Source organism: Zootoca vivipara, chromosome 8, assembly GCF_965207765.1.
Source record: "Zootoca vivipara chromosome 8, rZooViv2.hap1.1, whole genome shotgun sequence".
Taxonomy (NCBI): domain Eukaryota; kingdom Metazoa; phylum Chordata; class Lepidosauria; order Squamata; family Lacertidae; genus Zootoca; species Zootoca vivipara.
This window is the reverse complement of record NC_142591.1, coordinates 59,405,760-59,426,812: the sequence shown is the minus strand read 5'-3', so window position 1 is coordinate 59,426,812 and position 21,053 is coordinate 59,405,760. Positions and strand designations below refer to the sequence as shown.

The following is a 21,053-nucleotide window of genomic DNA, read 5'->3' as shown; positions in this document are numbered from 1 at the left end:
TATGCAAATTCTAATGCCAGACATTATCTGGCAATCATACTTTAATAATTTAGCATGTTGTTAGGCTGGATTTGGTGTCAGGATATTTGTGGAGCAGGTACTTGCTGAGAAGTGCAATTAAACTAAATCCCTTCCTTCCTAGAAAAGTTACACTGATGCTATTGATATAATAATGGGTGACATTAAAAGCAGATGCTTTGTCAGTAAAGCTTCAGGGAGCAAATTAGTTACTGTGTACATGAATCATATTGTGTATTGCATGGGCAGCATCGTGGATTTTAAATGGCATAATTAGTCTGCTTTCAGCGAAATAAATTTTTAGAAGTGCAGCTACAGTTGATGTGGGATTTGCTGCTGAGTTCAGAAGGGTGGTGAAATGTAAATATCTTGCGTCTGAAACTCTCATGGAAGGGAAGTTTTGTGCCCTGTATGTTTGCAGCAACTTCCTTTGGTATTTATATACATGTCCAGTTGATTTGAGGAAGATGTTAGTTGGATTGGGGCCAGCAAGTAGTCATTACCAACATTATTGTTTGATGTTTAAACTTACAAATGGATGTTGAGAACTGTTATTTTATTTTAACTATGTACCTAAATCTTTGTTTACATTAAAGGGAGAAGAGACCCAAACACCAGAATGGGGACCATGAGAATCTGATGAATGTGGTAAAAATGAATCAGTCACTTACTATTGAAAGTGCTTTTTCTGTAGTTCATAGCATATACAGTAAGAGGAAGACTAACATAGGGTACTGTTGGCTAAAATAACAGTGAACCTTAAGACTAATAATCCATTCATTTGCTGATCATTGTTTGAACAAACAATAGTTTAGTGTTACTGCATATACAGGGGTGGCTTGCCCATTGACTCTAGTGGTGCAGGGCGCTGGGTTGGTAGGGGGCACTGCGTGGCGGAGCCGCGCAGAAACCACGCTGCACCCGCCCTCCAACCGTGGGAAACAGGGCGGGGCGGGGGCGCCTGAGTGATCTGCACACCACAGCGCAGGGCGCCCGACCTGCTTAAGATGGCCCTGTGCATATATAAACCTTATTCACCGTATTGGCCTGAATATAAGCCACACCTTTTTTCTAAATTCGGGCCGTGAAAAGTTAAAGTGTGGCAAAGCGACGCAGCTTCCTCCCCCGCAGGAAGCAGCCCGGGAGCACAGGGCAACGGCACACAGCCTGCCCTCTGCTCCCAAGCCTTCCCTGGCGCCAGCTTGGGGAGGTAGTGCTGGGAATGCCATAGTGCCAGGAGGCGGGCTGCACCTGCAAATAAGCCTTGATTTTTAAAGGTGCATCTTATTTGTGGGTGTGGCTTATATGCAGGCCAATACGGTACTTACCAAAGAAGATTTATAAACCTCTTGATCAAAGAAATCTCCAAGCAGTGTATAAATAAAATTGTAAATAAAACACTGCCAAAATCCACAAACCAAATTAAACCATTAAACCACAAACCATTAAAAACAAATATACCTAAAACCACAACCATTACAAAGAAATATTGGTAACTAAATTAGATGTCTGGGTAGCCTTTCTGAAAGCAAGGTGTTTAAAACAATATAGAAGGCATAGGCAAATCCTGAAAATTAGAACTTATTCCATAACAGTCTTCTTCTTTGGCGATCATTTGAAGGCGAGTAAGATTGTCTTCCATAAACAGTGTTTTTAACAGTGATCCATAACAGTAATTGCTCAACAATAATTCTTCCCATAGCTGGTTCAAATGATATGCTAATCCATTCATTTTGCTTTGCAGCCTTCAGATAAGGAGGCATTTAGCCACTCTGTCACAAGTCTGGCTACAGATCCACTTGCCAGCAGTGAACAAAATGGAGGACTCAGTAATGGTGATGGTAAGAACTGATTTATCATTTATTTGATTTCACAGCACTCACAACAGCAAACGGGCACCATGCTTAGTGTGAGATGATGTGGAGGTAACATAAAAGTTCTATCTGTGTTGTTCAGTCTGTTATTTAGGTTATCACTTGGTGCTTCCATTACCAAGCAAGGAACATGGATATGTGAATTAGCCAAGAGAGATTAACAGATAGTTGAAATAAATAAGCGAATCAACTATGCTTAAAAAGATAGGGATTTTGTTGGTAATTGTGTTGTGATTGGGTATGGGAAAACAATATTCAGGGAGACATCTATTTGTTTGCATAACCTGAATACATTTCATTGGCAATTGTAGCATAGCTGCCAAGTTTTCCCTTTTCTCGCGAGGAAGCCTATTCAGCATAAGGGAATTTCCCTTTAAAAAAGGGAGAACTTGGCAGCTATGAATTGTAGTAATTTATCATAAGCTTTTAAAATTAGTACCTCTAGGTCATATGTTTTAAGATAAGAAATGCACCAGCTTACACAAGTGCTCTTACATTTCAGTCTCTGAAAGATACTACTAAATTATAATTGCAGTGCTATCCTGAGGTAAAATTAACACATTTATATTCTTGGTAAACTAGATAGCTATAAAAATCCTTAATGATTCAGTTCAATCAATGTGAAGGTAATTGAAAAGTGAGTGAGTCTTCCTGCTTGGCTAAACATTTGAAATGAGTCTAACTTTTTTTAAAAAAATAATGCTGTAAGCTTTTATAAACTAGAAACTCAAAATAAATACATTCGTATTCTGTGTGTCTTTCACAACCTGGTATATTGGAGCGACCTCCCTCTAACTGTTAGATTTTAAAGATACATAATAGTTTGAAAGAAAGGAGGAACAGGTATCAGACAGTGAGACAGTGGCATGCACAAGGCCTGCCAAGAGTTTGCTTTTTCAGAAAGATCTGCACACTGGTAACTCTTTTTAGTTACTTGGTGTCTTCTCAGGTTCCACAACCATTGCTGGAAACTCAACACTTCTATGCCATTGAAGATATCTCGTAGAAGGAGATTCTCCCTCTGCACCAGTAATTAATCATGTGAATTAGCACCACAAATTGAAAGGGACCGTGGAGCTGAGCAACCGACCCCACCACTGAGCTCACACAGCACTCAACCCCTTATGTCTACAAGTTGAAATGGATGTCTACGTAGGCTTCCATGAGATCTGTGCAATCAAGAGTTTCAGATTTTGTGGAAGCCTACATGTGTGGGTATCCCCAGCTTAGATAACTATTCTCGGTGCATATTCTCAGGATATTGGGGTAGGGAGCCAGGAAGCTTCATTGCTACTTTCAGCTTGTGACGCAACAAGTGATGTGATTGTGTGACTATTTCTTCACAGTGATTTGTATTCATTTCAAGGGCTCGTTCCTCAGCTCTCAAATACACGTCCTTCCCGCCAAGGCAGTTCACAAAACAATACAAGGCAACTAAATAATAATAATACATTAACAACAAAGTTCAGTCCAAACAGCAAATAAAAACAGAAGTAACAGCAGAAATTAAAACATTAAATATATGCCTAAGAGAATAAAATCACCTTGAGAAAACAAAGTCACCACTGATTTGAGGTTACTTTTGCACTATACATTTAAAGTAGTATCATACCACTTTAAACAATCATGGCTTCTCTCAAATAATCCTGGGAACTGTAGTTGGTTAAGCATGTTGAGACCCCTATTCCCCTCATAGAGCTACAATTCCCAAATGTACAAGTGGTACACTTGTTAATTGCAGTAGCATGGCCAACTAAGTGATGGTAGTTGCATAGAAGTCACAATAACTTTGAATTCTATAATATCTGAATATAAAAGGTTCCCTTATTTAGGTAATAAACCATTGTCTTCTGACAATTTTATGCACATTTCTTGCCAAGTGATGCTGTATCTAAATTGCAAAGTCTAAAGACAATTAAGATGTCTAGGAATGGGTGTTCTCCAGCCTTGCCTCCTCTCTTTCCTGAGGGTTCTTTTTGACGAGAAAATCACCACCTTTAGTTAATCAAGACATTATCTAATACATGCTTCAAAGAGATCAAACTTTCTGTGCATAATCCCCATTAAAGGGGCTTACTTTGTTGTAGGTAGGAGTAAGAAAGGATCCTATATAGTTGTTGATTTCATCTTTGCTTGACTTACTAGACTGAAGGATATCACAGGTTAAGCACCAGTGGAGGCGGGCCCATTAGGGCAAATAGGGCACTACCCCACCAACTTTAGTCTGCTCTCAGCCAGTCCCCATCTGCCTCCCTTCTAATGTATAGCCAGATCTTAGCTTTGTACTTCTGGAACTCAGCAGGGAGCAAGATGGAGTGCAGCTGGTGCAGAATTTGGCAGCCAGGTTGCTCACTGGGGCAAGACAGTTTGAGTATATTATACCAATCCTGGCCTGACTTGCACTGGCTGCCAGTTAGTTTCTGAGCCCAATTCAAAGTGCTGGTTTTATCCTATAAAGCCTTAAATGGCTCAGGACCACAGTACCTCAAGGACCACCTCTCCCCATATGAACCAACCCAGACCTTACTATCATCATTTGAGGCCCTTCTTCATGTGCCTCCTCTGCGAGAGGTTTAGAGCAGGCATCCCCAAACTGCGGCCCTCCAGATGTTTTGGCCTACAACTCCCATGATCCCTAGCTAAGAGGACCAGTGGTCAGGGATGATGGGAATTGTAGTCCAAAGTTTGGGGATGCCTGGTTTAGAGGGTGGCAACACGACAAGGGGCCTTCTCTGCAGTGGCTCCCCATTTGTGGAATGCTCTCCCCAGGGAGGTTCGTCTGGTGCCTTCATTATACACCTTTAGGCACCAGACAAAAACATTCCTTTTTAACCAGGCCTTGGGCTGATTAATATTCTACAGCCTTTTAAATGTGTTTGTGGGAGGTATTGTTTTGTTGTTTCTGTTGTAACTATGTATTTGTGCTTTTATCTTGTATTTTTATCTTGTGAACTGCCCTGAGATCTTTACATGAAAGGCAGTATATAAATCTAATAAACAACAACTAGAATCAGTTGATTCCAGGTCCTGTTAGTCTCCTTCCCTTCCACCCTACCAGCCCCAGTGAGCACCAGACACTGCTTCTTAGCACACATAATCCAGTGTACCGTATCTGAGGACCTTGATGGATAAATCTTTCCCTGGAACAGGATATTCTTTTTTCAGGTGTGCCCCTTCTGGTTTCTACAATGGATGTTATATTCTGCACTTACATCAAAGGCTCATGTTGCTCATATTATGTATATTTCTCTCCCCCCCCACTTAGTTCTCTCAGAAGATAGCACAACTGCTTGCATCCAGCCTTATGAAGAAGTGCAAACCTCTGCTACTGACCTGCTGGATCAACAGGACAGTCAGGGAAGATCCTTAAAATGTCATCAAAGCAGGGAGCTACCCAGAATTCCTCCTAACAATGCCATGGAAACTATTCTGTCTACAAGAAATACAGAAAATGATCAGGGTCTAGGTATGGAGGGCCCCTACGAAGTGCTGAAAGACAGCTCCTCCCAAGAAAATATAGTTGAGGACTGTTTGTATGAGACTGTGAAGGAGATAAAGGAGCTGGCAGCAACAGCTACCACAGAGAAGAGCTGCGACAGCAAGCCCAAAGCTGCAGCGATGGTTAACGGGAACCTCGATCATGTTACCGATCGTAAAGTTGAATCAGCTGAGTATGCCTCCGTGGACAGGAATAAAAAAAGCCGCCAGAGTGTTAATTCGGAGAGTCCTCTCAGCAACACTCCAGACCTGGAAGATGAAGCTCCGCCTCCAGTGCCAGCAAAACTCCTTGATGAGAATGAGAATGAGCAGGAGAAAGGAGCCAAGGAGGAGGAAGAGGTGGTAGAAGGGCCTAGTGAACCTGACAAGGTATACCTTACGTTGCTTAATCATTTGCAGAAGAGCATGCCACTGCATTGAGACCTGCTCCTGATCATAGCTGCCAAGTTTTCCCTTTTCTCGCGAGGAAGCCTATTCAGCATAAGGGAAAATCCCTTTAAAAAAGGGATAACTTGGCAGCTATGCTCCTGATGTCTATGTGTTTGTCATAGGACATGCTGTCCTATATTAATAAATAATGGAAATAAGGGTGAAATATGTTCATTAGTCATAGGAGTTTTAAGGTGTTTCCTGCTGACCTTCTAATCAGAATTGCCAGCAAACAGGACCATTCAATAAACGTCTGGCATTTACTGTAACTTTGATTCAATATTGTGTTTGTGTGCATGCATGGATGTTCAGGCATGTACTGTACACAAGAGTGAAATAGTGCTGTAATGTAGGTGACTGTATGCATTTTGTGGTTATTTTGCTGGTATGAAAACAACCATTCCTAAATGTTTTTGCTAAAATGTCAATGGTTATTTTTCATCAGCATCTGCTACATCCGATGCATTATCTGCCGACCTATTGTTAATGAATCTGTCTCGTGTTATAAAACGTTCCAAATCATCTTGTCTGAAAGCAAGAGCAACACAAAAAGTAGAATAAAAGCACAACAACAATCCTGGCCTCCAAATCCCTGATCCAAGAAAGCCCTGACTTCATTCTGATTTTGAGAAAAACCAAAGGTTTTTCTCCACTTCCACCCAGAAAAGCCCAGCTGCATTTTATGACCCCATTTCAAATTAAATAGATTGTTTATTTTTCCATCTTTCAAATCTTCTCTCAGGCCTATCAGCCTGTGTTCCTTTCAGATGTTGTTCAAAAAACCACTTCCTTGAAACTGACTTCAAAGAGGCTTCCTGTAACCTCTGAATGGCAGTTACACAGCACTTTTGAAGCTGCACATTCTGGGTGCCTGTCAGCTGATTGGCAGTGAAGGTGTGCATTCAAATGAGATAACTTTCTTTGAACTTTGACAGCTATCAACCATGTGTTGTCAGGTGATTCCCAGATGAGTGCTCACACACACACACCCCAGTCAAAGTTCATCCACAGGGTTGGGGGAATTAATTTGGGCTCTGACCTACCAGCTCTTCCCCATCCCTGGAATATATATCCCATGAGGGATATAAGATGTGGTAGGTAATAACTCTCTTTATGTAAAAATGCCCTTGGTTGTTGTATTTCCAAATTTGCCAGTTTTGAGAATCGTATGTTGCCTGATATACTGAAATTTAAATTATGTTGTCCCATCCTCAAAGTTTTAACTGAACATTTATAATAGCTTTTAAGTGACAACATATTTTTAGGCCTTTTTTGAACGGCTGGTTTTATTTTTATGCTGCACAAGGTAGAAATCCTAAAGAAAACTGTGGTAAATTATGGTGAGATAAATTAGCTGTTGCAGTAAACAACTAATTATTTCTTCAGAGTTTTTTATGTGTTGCCTTGTAGGCCCCAGTAACTGAACCGAACCTACCAATCTTTCTAAAACTTTTTTTAAAAAAATTAATTATCCAGTTATGGAATGTAGGTGGGATGCATTGAAAAATCCAAAGGAAAATCTTCTGATCAGCCAATCAGCTTCAGTTTAATTGTGTACATACATGGACTTCTGCTGACATAGTCATTTTTCAGTAAAAGTTTTTTAAAAATCCAGTAGAACTGGAGTCTATAACGTTGCTGCTCATTCACCCCTCCTTATGCCGCTCAAGCTCATAACAAACGTTTTGCGGCATCTAAAAGCTCTACTTACCTTAAGGCTGTTTATCTCTGAAACTGCAGTGTGGGTTTTAGCTAATGTTGAAATGCATGAGTATGAAAATGACCATTTATTATGTACTAATTCCTAGAGGCAGGGTGCCTATCACAGCTATCTGCTAATAAAGCTTATTTTCCTGTCTCTTTCAGAGGCTTAGCTCACTGTCCTACAAATCTCGAGAAGAAGACCCATCTCTTACAGATGACGAGGTGAGTTTCTTTTTGCATGAAATCTAATAATTCTGCATAACTGCTGCACCATTAAGAAGGTCTGAGAATGGTGGGCAAATCTGTGCAGTAAAAGATGCCCCCCTCCAGTGCAAAGGATTATTTTTGTTGGGCACATATGGAAATCTGAAAGCTGTAGCCTTTCCTGTGTTTTATAGTGAAGCAAGGCATTCTCTGTAAGAGGGGCTCGCCTCTGGCAGCCCTGATACAGAATCATAGAATTGTAAAGTTGGAAAGGACCCCAAGGGACATCTAATCCAGCCCCCCCCCCCGCAATGCAGGAATCACAACTACAGCATCCCTGACTGATGGCCATCCAGCCTCTGTTTACAAACCTCCAACGAAAGAGAGTCTACCGACTTTACCAGGAAACTGTGGTTTAATCTCTTGACTTCAAACCATGGTATCAAAACTTGGAGGATGGTGCTCATCCTCAATCCAACAAACCGTGGTTTATTGTGCCATAAATGTTTATGACTGATTCAGCCTATATGCCACAGCATATTTCTCAGTGAAATATTTCTCAGTGAATCAGCCATATGTCAAGAATGCTTTGATGGTGTTTCCTGCTTGGCAGGGGGTTGGACTGGATGGCCCTTGTGGTCTCTTCCAACTCTATGATTCTATGATTCTATGAATAATGAAGCCATAGTATGAACAATAGATTTGCTATTTTCATGTATTTAATTCTTCCCCTTTCCCACCCTCCTCTAGATTTCAGCAATGTACTCTTCTGTGAATAAACCAGGGCAGGCCACCAGAGCACTGGAGTCTACATACACCTGCATTCCTGAAATTGTACCTCAGAAGTCACCATCTATTTGCAGTGGTCTTTATGCCAGTGTGAAAGACTTGGAAAATACCCCAAACCATACCACCATGCCTCAGTCAACAGACAGACTAAATGGGGAATTAGAGCCAGACTATGAAGCGATTCAGACTATAAACCGTGAGGAAGATAGAAATGTTTTGGTACTGAACAACAGCCAATCAATCCTCCTACAAGAGAATGACTACGAGAGTATTGGGGATTTGCAACAGACCAAGGACATCACTAGGCTTTAACTATGTAAGACGCAAGACTCTGGGAACTGATGACTGGCTGTATTTCAGAAGACCCAAGGTGGATTCACAGTCAACATTTTATCACTTACAAGCTTGATTGACAGCTTAGCATACAAAATTATCTCCATTGAAAACAAAAAAGTATTTCATGTCAAGTGAAATGAAAGCTCTGCCTGAAATGTTTGATATGCTATTGTCTGCTTTACACATGGAAATCACCTTCTAGATGTAACCTCACTATGGGGGGAAAAGCAAGGGATATTGCTCCTTCTGAAGAACAGAGAAAGGCGAGGTGGAAGAAAAGAGTTTTTTAAAAAACAAAAACTAAACTAAAAACACAACCCTTAGAATGTTTTGCCAAGATATGTGATAGCACTTGACTGCTCTTGTAGGTACTGGTCACCACCATAAAGTATAGATATAATCAAAGCTGATGGTATTGGAAAGGCTTCCATAGAGAGAGCTAGCATTTGGTAAAAAGAGTTTAATGTTTACCACTTGCCATATGTGTGTGTGTCCATGCCTGTGTTATATGCACACACAAACACACACAAGGTTTTAATTTTCTTTAAAAGAGTATTTTGTCATCTATTTTTTTTGGGGGGGGGAGAGGACAAGTTGTAAATTCTCTTAGGATATTTTCACACGTGCACCATTTGTGGTGCTTGGCATGCATCGTATTGTTTCACTGTGTATACGTGCCAGCTTCCAAACAGCTAATTTGCAGTAACATGCTTAATGCAACCATGGAGACTTTTGTCACTGCAAGTCAACAAGGAAGCCTGACCTTAATCTTATGCTTCAGCTTTTGTCTTGCTCTGCAGAGGTGGGAAAATGCTAGGGGAGGGCAAGGAGGTGGTATTTGGGAAATCTGCACATCACGGTTTGAGGAACTACAGTTAAATATTGTTGGAAGGTGGTTTGCACTTTTGTTTGCTGTGTTGTGGACTACAGCAGACAGCATGTGGCTCTTTAGTTGGTGATGGACTGGAAAATCCCATCATCCCTAATCATTTTCCATGCTAGCTGGGCAGGGGGGAGTGTCCCTGGACTATAGTATAGTATGGTGCTGTCATTCACAAGTGATCTATTCCCACAGTGATTGAATAAAACTTGTAGAATCCATTTCTCATCCCCTGTAAAAGTAAACTATGGTTTATTTGCATTTAGAACCTACATTTTCTTAATGGAGATACAACTATAATGCTTTAAAGTTAAGGATTTAATACACATACACATCCTACCTTTCACTCACAATCACTTTGCTTTTGAAACGTACTGTATTGCATTACTTCCCCAAATAGGTGGAAACATTTGCATCAAGTGTGCATCCCACATAGAAAGGTACTAGATGCAATCTTAAGAAACATCATTTTTTAACAAATGAAAGGGGGTAAGCAAAACATTAGACATGGAGTTAATTAGTGAGCAGGTTCAGTGGTGACTTCAGAGTACTCAGTATACTGTACAGTACTAAAGTTTGAAGCAAACTGTAAACATTAAGTTGTTTAATTAAGATGAATGTTAATGCATACAAGGAAAAATAATAATCCTTACAGATTCAAGATTACTCTCACTAATTTACAGTTTCCATTATTCTCAGAATCACTCTGGACAACATTAACACTCGCTAAACCAATTTAAAGCAGAAGCCAACTTCTTTATATTCAGGCAAGCCTGGAAAGTTTTGAAGTAGTAACCAGAGCACATGGCACCAAGTATTTACTTTTGCACAGGCTGCTGAGAGTCATTTGTTTTTCACATGTGTTGATGCTGCTGGATTCTTTTCCCCACAAGATCTATGTTGGAAAAATACAATGTGTGACGTATCGGTGAGAAAACGTGCTTTGTATAAACAAATAGAGGTCAACTTCCCAAATGTTGCATGTCTCGCTTGCTGATCCTCTTTCTACCATCCCCTCTCTATTACCTTACCACTACGCTTAACTTTTGTATACATACAGCATCCCTAATGCTTTGTTCACTTGATTCACTCAGTTAGCAAAAGGAGTAGCTGCAAATGTATTGTTGCATTTAGAATAGTATTTGTGGTGCTATGTTGTAAAACATGAAGGAGTGTCACACATCTCCAAACTATCAGGAGCGTGTGGTGGACTTGCTTTAGACAGCTGCAAGTGGGTGAAATAGCCCTAAGTAATTAGTGTTTCCAGGCACTTGGAAAGATTTTTTTTTTAAAAAAAAAAATGCATATCCATTATTTGGATTGTTTTAGACATCTGGTTCAAATTTCCAGAAGATGCCTTGTAGCTGACTTGCAGCCTTATCCTTAGTACCCATTCAAGTTTTTGTGTAAGCACTAATGATGAAGCTACGAACATGAGTTTGACCAAACTGCGGGAAGCAGTGGAAGACAGGCGTGTCTGGCGTGCTATGGTCCATGGGGTCATGAAGAGTCGGACACGACGAAACGACTAAACAACAACAATGATAACATCAATTGCCATGTGATAGCTTAGCTGCATTAACCTGCTATCACAAGTTGTTGCCATATGAAATGGGTACCCACTCAAGTAGAGGCCATTTCAAATGCTTTATGCAGCAGCAGTAATTGTCCCCATGGAGTAAAGAGTTTTCATACTGGTATACAGTATCAGCTACTGTGGCATACCATTAAGTGGACTTTCTCTGCTTTGGTGGTGATCTGTGTCCAAGCCAACACTACATGTCATTGCTATTGTTTAAATTACCTCTTATGTGGAGGCTGTTTCATCTGGCAATCATAATATTTATACAGTACCAGTCTTTAAACAAAACTTGGAAGTACAAGCACACAAGCTCTTAGGATGGTATTCAGCGAAGTTTTACTCAGAGGAGGCCCAATGAAATTAAGCAACATGACTTATGCACACTTACTTTTTGCCCTACTCTTTCCAGGCACACTTTAAAGCTCTGCATTTCATATAATAATAGACCTGTAGAGTTGGAAGGGACCCTGAGGATCATCTAGTCCAACCCCCTGCAATGCAGGAATATGCAGCTGTCCCATACAGGGATCAAACCTGCAACCCTGCCGTTATCAGCACTGTGCTCTAACCAACTGCGCTATCCAGGCTGAGCATTCGTTCCAGAGCTTTCCCTGTTGAAACCTGCTCTTTTAAGCTGTAGTGCCACAAGCAGCAATTTGGGTTTTCTGTGGATTGCTATTTGCTCTGATTCAGCATTAGAGAGCAGGTTTGCCTAGGGAAAGCCCTGGGGTGGGGGGAAACAGAGCACTCATGTGAAGCTTTAAAGCATGGACTGTGCCTGGAAATTGCAGGGGAAAGGGCAGAGGAAGGTAAGTGTGGGTAAGCCCTAAATTAGGTCCCCTAATTTCTATGGGTTCACCCTGAGTAAAACTTATTTGAATACCAATGCCTGGTATTAGCAGCATCACTCAACCAATTACTGTGGCATTCCAGATAGATATGCCTGTTTATCTATATAGAATTTAGGAATCTTTTGTTTGTGAATGATTGGAAAATATTTTCCTGGGAGCCCCAGTAAGGTATGTGCAAAAAAGCTGACAGTGGAGAAGATCCGTCCCGTGGGGATTGTCATACTGTTGGTATGCTGTGGGAATTGTAATACCAGGTTCCAGGATTCAAACTTCTCTTTTGTTAAGGCTAGCTCTTCTCCGGTGGCAAGTAGGTGTGTTTCAGCCATCGTGTTGCTCAGGACATAAAACACTGTGCCTTTAGAAATCCACCTTCTACGAAGTCTTCTGGTTTCCTGGACAGTTTCTCTTCATCAAAAGTATACGCGGTGCTTTCTTTTTAATTTTTCTAAGGTGCTTAATGAAATATTCTGAAAAACTACTTCCTTGCTGGAAGCTAATGTTTCTAGAAGGAACAGTTTGTTTCCTCTAGAAATTTCTACTTTGCTTAAGCTTGGAATCCCATCTGCTCAAGACGGACTCAACAGGCTGGAATGACTGACTTGAACCAATCGAGGCAGATGTTTTGTGTTGAAAACAGACTACTGTATCTCTCTCCACCTGATGTTGAGTGGTATATTGCCAATGTGTCATTCTGTGTTTGTATTAATTGTGTGGGGTAATGTTTTGGTATAAGAGAAAGATAAAACAAGCCACCTAATTAACCTTTGAATAGGCACACATAGGCGCGCGCGCACACACACACACACACACACACACACACACAAGCTATATCTGTGTGAAAGTTTTTGCAAGGACTTAAATCTACTCAGTTCCATTCGATGCTCTGAATTGAGCCCATTTTAGTTTTGCCAGCTGCATGCAAAAAAGGCAGCTTTAGCAGTATATGTAGTACTTGCTGCATTTTCCGCAACATATCAGGAATTTGATCCTCTACAGCAGGCATGTCCAACAGGTAGATTGTGATCTACCAGTAGATCACTGGGTGTCTGTGGTAGATCACTGCTAAATCACTGGCACCCCTAAAAAAAGCTCACCCAAAATTTTCCTCCCTAGAAAAAGCTGAACTATGACCTGAAGCCCTAAACAAAAATGGGCCTCCCTCCCTCCTAAAAAAAGCTCAACAAGTTTGACCTAAAACCCCCAAAACAGGGCTTCCCTTAAAAAAACTCAACAGCTTTGACCTGAACCCCCCAAAAGGAGGTAGATCACTCCCAGTTTTTAACTCTGTGAGTAGATCAGAGTCTCTTGGGAGGTGGCCACCCCTGCTCTACAGAAACATTTCTGAAAGAGCTCTTTTTAAAGTTAAAGTTGTATCTTCCAGCATGAATGGGCAAGACTTGACACCTGGGAGAGCCACCGCGAGTGCCAGGCTAGGTGAATGAACAGTTTGACTCTCATATCCGCCAACATTTATTTGATAATACCGTAGAGACATCCTATTCCATAATAATAATTTTATTATTTATACCCCACCCATCTGACTGGGTTGTCCCAACTGCTCTGGGAGACTTGCAACATAGATAAAAACATAATAAAACTATACAGGGTTGCCTTCAGATGTTTTCTAAAGATTGTATAGTTACTTACTCCTTGGCTTGAGGGTTGCATAACTCCATATTCTCCAACATTTCTCCGTTGAAATTAGGGACATCCTACCATACCCTCTTTATTTATCTGATGAAAATAGGGATGTCCTATGGAAAATTGAGACATTCTAGGATCAAATCAGAAACTGGGACAGCTTCTGTAAACTTGGGACTGTCCCTGGAAAATAGGGACACTTGGAGGGCATAATTAGCATATATATGTATAATTAACATTTATAGTCTCATAAGAAGTACCACATATATCTTAGCAAAAATACAGAAGGGTTAACTTGTTGCTACATACAAAGTTAATGTTAAGTTAATCACTCAAGGAGCTCATCATGTTAGCAGTCATCAAGAAGTCTTCTGTGTGCGCACACATTTCCATTTAATAATATCTTACAGATAGATAGCATGGAAATAATTGTCTGCTCTTTGCTTTTGAAAGGTGCTATGCCACATAAGGTACACTCATACCTCTTGTTACGAATGCTGCAGGTTGCGTGCGACACGGGATACGTACGTGCCGAACCCAGAAGTACCGGAACGGGTTACTTCCGGGTTTGGCGGTTCATGCATGCACAGACGCAACAAATGACATCATGTTCAGAAGCAGAGCTTCATGTTGCGCACTGCTCATGTTGCGTACTGGGCTCCGGAACAGATCCTGTACAGTTTTTAAAAATTGTGTATGTATTTTAAATTGTGTTATGCATCTACATCCACAGGTGATTCTTTAGAGTTCGTAACCAGTTTTATTAATAATAATTTTCCAGCAATCTCCTGAACTGGTCAATGAACTCAGTCTTGTCTACAGTTCTTTGTGCATGTTGATACACAAGGAGCTGCTGGATGAGCAGTCTACCCTTCATTATGATGGATGGGATAGAAATGCATGTCCAAAGGAATGCATGCACTATCAGCTTCTTCCATTCAAATGAATGGTGGACAATGGTTTACAGTCCAAGAAGTGGTTTTTTACAGCCGAGCTTTTGGGATTGCAAACAATTGCCCACTTGCATCACTGACTGTAATGGGGTCTAAGTGCTAAATCTCAGCTGCTGTGAATAGAAATCATTAATCATTTTTACTGCTGTAGCAATTTCTTATACAATAGGTGAGGCTTTTTTCACAGCCTGTCTGGTTATGGTTTTATAATCTATAGAGTTTTATACACTGAGCAAGCAGGCAGTAAAGTAGTTTCATTTTCAGAAATTATACACCACAAATTGCAGCTTGGAATAATTCTAGGTCTTGTTCTACTTTTAAAATAATTCATCATCATGACTAAGGTACAGTTATACCAGTGGATAAATGCAATGAAGTTCCCTTAAATATTTCTTGTAATTGTATGTACAGTCTGATGTAACTTAGCAATTCTGTTTTCCTAATATTGTTCATTTAGTATTCCTAGCCAATTTAACATTTGGCTGCTGAAAGCACAGTAGGAAATTATGTTTATTGACTGTAAATATGGACAAACTTCTGTATAACTGCATTGGAACATACAAGAAAGTGTGGCTTAAGAAATACAGTTCAGTGAGAGAGAGATATATGACTTTATTTATGTACTGCAGTACCCTTGCCCTGTTGTATCAGTGGATAAATCCCTTCGTTTTCTTACTTTGTAAAAGGTCTTTGTGTGTTCCCATTTCAAAAGGCAGATCATGGCATATGCAGTGCTATTTTTCCAGAAAAAGAGGCGCCGGAACTCACCGTGAATGTCTTGTTCTCTTATAATGGCAATAGCGCCTACCTGAGAGGTGCCAGAACTGAGTTCCAGCTGAAAAAAAGCCCTAGGATTGTGGATTGTTAGAGATCTATGTAAATAGTGTTTAAAGGCATAAAGGTTTTGTACAGAGATGAAACACATATCCAAAACCCCACTATGGAAACTCTATTTAAAACCCACTTAATAGTGTGGAATAAAGTACAATAAAAAATGCTTAAGGGAATGCATGCATCTTTTTCTTGGTGTGCTAGGAGTTTTCACAATTCTTTAGACGCCTTTTTATATAACATGAATAAGAGGATTCATAAATACATTTTCATGAGTATGTTTATTTATAAGTTTAATACAGGCATCCCCGAACTGCAGCCCTCCAGATGTTTTGGCCTACAACTCCCATCATTCCTAGTTAACAGGACCAGTGGTTGGGGGTAGATGGGAATTGTAGTCCAAAACATCTGGAGGGCCGAAGTTTGGGGGTGCCTGGTTTAATATTTCATCTACACTAATAAAAGCAAGAAGTGTTAGGCTCTTAATTTGAAAACAAAAGGTAAGCAGTGAGGTAACAAAGTTTGCTGATGATGCTGAATTGTTCAGGGTAGGTATAGCAAAAAAACGGGAATGTAAGGAGCTCCAAAAAGATCTCTCTGAACTGGGTGAATGGAGAGTAAACTGGAAAATGCAATTCAATGTAGTATTAGAACTCTGGGCCATCCAATGAAACTGAATGTTGGAAAATTCAGGATAGCCAAAAAAAAAAGAAAGTACTTCCTCACACAGTGCATAGTTAAACTATGGAATTCACTCCCATAAGCCATAGTGACGGCCCCAAATCCATGGAGAATAAAGACTATCAGTGACTGCTAATCACAATGGATGTTGCCCCTCCATTGTGCCTCTGAACACAAGTTGCTGGGATTCATTACTGCACTCAGGTCCTCCTTGCTTCCTACAGGCATCCTGTGACAATAGGATGCTGGACTAGATTGCCTTTTGGCCTAATTCAGCACGGCTCTTATGTTCCTAAGCTCAGCTGATTGATGCAAGTATATCTGGGCTGAACTGCACTGTAATGCCTTGAGCATATGTATTTTAGGAGGACAATGCATCCCATTGGGCCTTTTCCCCACCCCACCCCCACGCCAGTACCTACAGTATATGGCAGAGAGAAGATAGCGTGATCTTCTTTTGCAGGGAAGAACTTTCAGCTTGCTTCTTATAATAAGGGGAAAGATAGGAGCTACCTGGGGTGGCTGCTCAAGTTTATCATTTCATAGGAGTGGGGAGCCAGTTACCAGGAAGCACATACTGTATTACATGCACTGCAATCCCATGCAATTCTCAACAACTTTGGCAACTTTTGTGTCACTTTTTGAAATAGGGCAACCCTAGCATAGGATTACAGACTTAATGCGGCAAAGCTATTTGCCCCCTCTTAAATGGCACACAAGACACCCAGAGGAAAGTCATTTCAGAACAGAAAGTGACAAAAAGTGAACTAAAATAAAGATGGTGCTTGATCATTAAAGATCAGCCCAGTAATCTGCCTAGCAAAATAAAACTTCACAGGCTGTAAAACCAGCTTGGTCTTCTGCTGGCTAAAATCCAAATGTGTCTGATGGTGGGCATCAGTAATAAATGATGGTGATGATGATATGGCCAGGGTAATAATAATAATAATAATAATAATAATAATAATAATAATAATAATAATAATAATAATATATTTATACCCCACCCATCTGGGTGGCTTCCAGCAGAATATTAAAATACAATGATTCATCAAATGTTAAAAGTTTCCCTAAACAGGGCTGCCTTCAGATGTCATGGCACGGATACATTTTAAGAGTGACTTCCCATTTTGTTAATTTTGTGTAGGATTTTAGACAAGACTCCATTTCTTATTACATTGGTGCAAACTAAAGTCAGCGTAGCCCTTTCCCTATAACGTAGATTTAAAATGATTTCCAACACCAATCAACAATAGTTGCTCCCAAAAGCCAATGCACATTATGAAAGTTTCATTGTCTACTTTACCAAATCCTAAAATCAAGTGTTGTCTATCAATTATGTCTATGATACATGCTTGACTTGATTACACAGAATTACAACTGTGCCCATAAACAGCAAGTATATTGTGATTATAGGCACTGTTTCTCAGATGCATTCTTGTACAATCACATTCTTATACAATCATGAATGAAATATTCATCGTTAAAAATGGACACAACATTCCACAGTATTGTGTCTTTATATATACACATACTCCCATCATATCTGACCATTGGCCATGCTTGCTGGGGCTGTAGGAAGTTGGTTATGCATCTCCATGATCTCCTTTATTCCAGCAGTTTCCCTTTCTATATAAAGTCCAACTCCAAAAGAAGAGACAGGGGGCTTACACAGTCACTGCCCATACCTGGTCTTCTCCTGGGTAACTGTTCTAAAGCTGAGAATTACTCCACTCCCATGTAGATCCCTACCAATAGAGCTGTCTGGGAACCGAAGAGGTGTTCCGACTGTGTCTTTCAGCTTTGGGCTCCTGAAACCCAAGGGGGAGGGTGGGGAGAATTGGGGACCAAGAAAGGACTTGGGGTGGGGTCATTGCAGTGCTTAGGCAAAAATCCCCAAGTTGGGGCTCTTCGGGCTGCCCCTAAGCTCATGCATTTTTCACCATGTCTCCAGTGAAAGCAGGGTTCTGCATGGGCCCTGGGCCATCCTCCTCCAAGGAGCTTTCTCCAGAGTCTGAGCCAGCAACAACCCTGCCATCAAGAGCCCTGTATTGTGTCCATTCATATTGTGCCAAAGTGCCTGCCATCTGTTTGGTTCTTCCAAATAAAAGTTTTATTGTACAGGCAGAGCTTTAAACTTTTATTCCCTTTTTTACGAATTCACTTGGCACTTTGTGAAAAAGGGAACAGCAGCAAATTCTTTGAGCTTGCTCGGTGAAAGGAGCTGGGCAAGGGGCCCAGCCTCTTCCTCTGCATTAAGCAGAATGGGGAGTGTTTGTGTTTGAAGGTTCTGGAGATTTTTGAAGAGAACATCTCCCTCTGAATAAAACCTTGACACCTAAGGGTTGCTTCATATGTCACTTTTGATCCTCAGAAATACACTGTACTAAATGGGTATGGATTGTTTGGATCCCGCCCCCCTATTCATTTATGGTGAATAAATGTATGGATGCAGGTAGTGCTGTGGGTTAAACCACAGAGCCTAGGGCTTGCTGTTCAGAAGGTCGGCGGTTCGAATCACCGCAACGGGGTGAGCTCCCGTTGCTCAGTCCCTGTTCCTGCCAACCTAGCAGTTTGGAAGCACGTCAAAGTGCAAGTAGATAAATAGGTACCGCTGCAGCGGAAAGGTAAACGGCGTTTCCATGTGCTGCTCTGGTTCGCCAGAAACAGCTTAGTCATGCTGGCTACATGACCCGGAAGCTGTACGCCAGCTCCCTTGGCCAGTAAAGTGAGATGAGCGGTGCAACCCCAGAGTCATCCGCGACTGAACCTAATGGTCAGGGGTCCCTTTACCTTTTTATTCATTTATGGTAAAGATGTCTATGTTGTTGCTGCTAGAACAAGGGGTGGGGAGTGGAACGGCTTTATCTTATATGGTGAGTGAAAGAAGTGGTTCTATACAGATCCAGGATAAAGTTCCACTCACCAACCCCAATCCTTCCTTTGCCCCCACAACCCACAACCCTTCTGCGCTCCCAGCCCAGTGATCACACAAACACACGGGACCTTCCCTTTCTCTCCCTTTGCTTCCCTTCACCAGATGACTAAAACTATCATTCACACATACAGGTGCATGCCTCTTCCCCTCCCACAACTTCCCTTAACTCCTTTATCCACACACCCCGTGCCATCCTTGCATATAACCTCTCCCACTTCTGCCCATAGCTGCCAAGTTTTCCCTTTTCTCGTGAGGAAGCCTATTCAGCATAAGGGAAAATCCCTTTAAAAAAGGGATAACTTGGCAGCTATGCTTCTGCCGCTGCCACTTAACTCAGACTGACTCTTCATCTTGCATGTGTTGCTGCTGCTGCCACAGCCAAGCAGAAGGAGTGTGAGGAGTAGGAAGGAAGCCAGAAGCTGCTCTGGCCAGTTTAGGGATCCACTGTTGCCGTTTCTGCCATGCCATTTGGCCTCCTCCTCCTAGCCTCTTCTTCAGTGGTGCTTTATTGTCACTACCTCCTCCTCCTAACGGTCATCATGCTGTAGTTTGCATAACTAGTACCATCTGTTGGTGGCCATACAAACTACACTGCGATGGCAATCTTGTATCTTTATTATATGTATAGGTAAGCATGGCATCCGTGTAAGACATCTACATTTAGAACATCAAGTACAACAGTTCAGCAAAGTCACAACACTAGGACAAATAAATCAATATATTACTTCAGTTCTACTTGGAAAGGAAAACAAAAATGGAAATGGTCAATTCTGATTTGCATTGCCAGCCATGGAACTCTGAATTCTTCTCTACATTAAACTTTAGACAGAGGAGACAACAACAGATAACTTGCATGTCTGTGTGCCCAACGTTAGCTTCAAACACTTGAGAAATGTTTCTGCATTATTAAGCAGATATCCTAGTTTCCCCTGGGGCTTTTAAAATTGAAGATTTTCATTACCGGTACTGTATTTAATTTCTGTAAATAACAAGTGAACTAACCTGTGTTTGTATTATATATATATATATATATATATATATATATATATATATATATATATGAATGCTACATCTTAAGAAGTTAGTTGCATGTTTTCTCCCAAAATAGCAAGCATTTTAAGACGCCTTTCTGTTTAAGCAGTTGTTTTAAATCTGATCAGACAAGCTTCCCCACTAAAGTCATCTCAGAACCCCTCCACATGTCACACTTCCAGCAGGTCCATTATGGAAACCTACTAAAACAGTAATGTCTGTGCATCTGCCTCTAAATTACCAAAGCAGTGAGGTTTCCTCTGTGCAACTTTCAACAACTTTTATGAACGTTCACATTTATAAACAAAGTACCTTGACCAAATCTGGTATTTTAATTCAGAGCCAGATCAAGCTATAGAGAATGTTGTTCCTAACTAGAGATAGAAGGATCTGTCAATCTGTGTTCTCTCCATTTCTTTCCCCCCTGATCTAAAATCTATCTCTCCAAATTTCTGCAGCAATTTACAATCATCTCATGAACATTTATCAGCATTTAATGCAGATTTCTCCTAATAAACTGGGGTTTTAAACTGTTTTGATAAACGTGCAATAATATATTCATTTTATGCACACTTTCCCCTAATATATGCACTTTTGTAAACACTGGTTGGTTGGAGAAGTGCATCACAAAGTTCAGATAAGTTTCTTGGCACTACAAGTACATTTTTTGTGTGGCTTGCAATAGATTAGCTAGGGTTTCTGCCTCCTGGTTCTTTCAACTGCAGCAACAAAAAGAATTTTGCCATCACAGAGAGAGAGAGAGAGAGAGAGAGAGAGAGAGAGAGAGAGAGAGAGAGAGAGAGAGAGAGAAA

General features: G+C 40.8%; 1 protein-coding gene across 21 annotated transcripts in view; it reads left to right on the top strand.

Moving 5' to 3' along the window:
- Positions 1 to 15,756, top strand: part of PAG1 (phosphoprotein membrane anchor with glycosphingolipid microdomains 1) — a 109,790-nt gene extending 94,034 nt beyond the window's left edge. For all 21 annotated transcript variants that reach the window (XM_088675661.1, XM_035126035.3, XM_088675659.1 and 18 more), the window contains 5 exons: positions 615 to 666; positions 1,763 to 1,859; positions 5,158 to 5,759; positions 7,686 to 7,745; positions 8,478 to 15,756. In XM_088675661.1, the coding sequence (XP_088531787.1) occupies positions 615 to 666; positions 1,763 to 1,859; positions 5,158 to 5,759; positions 7,686 to 7,745; positions 8,478 to 8,828 (1,162 nt within the window). In that variant the 3' untranslated portion in view covers positions 8,829 to 15,756. The remainder of the gene's footprint in view (positions 1 to 614; positions 667 to 1,762; positions 1,860 to 5,157; positions 5,760 to 7,685; positions 7,746 to 8,477) is intronic.
- Positions 15,757 to 21,053: the final 5,297 nt, after the last annotated feature.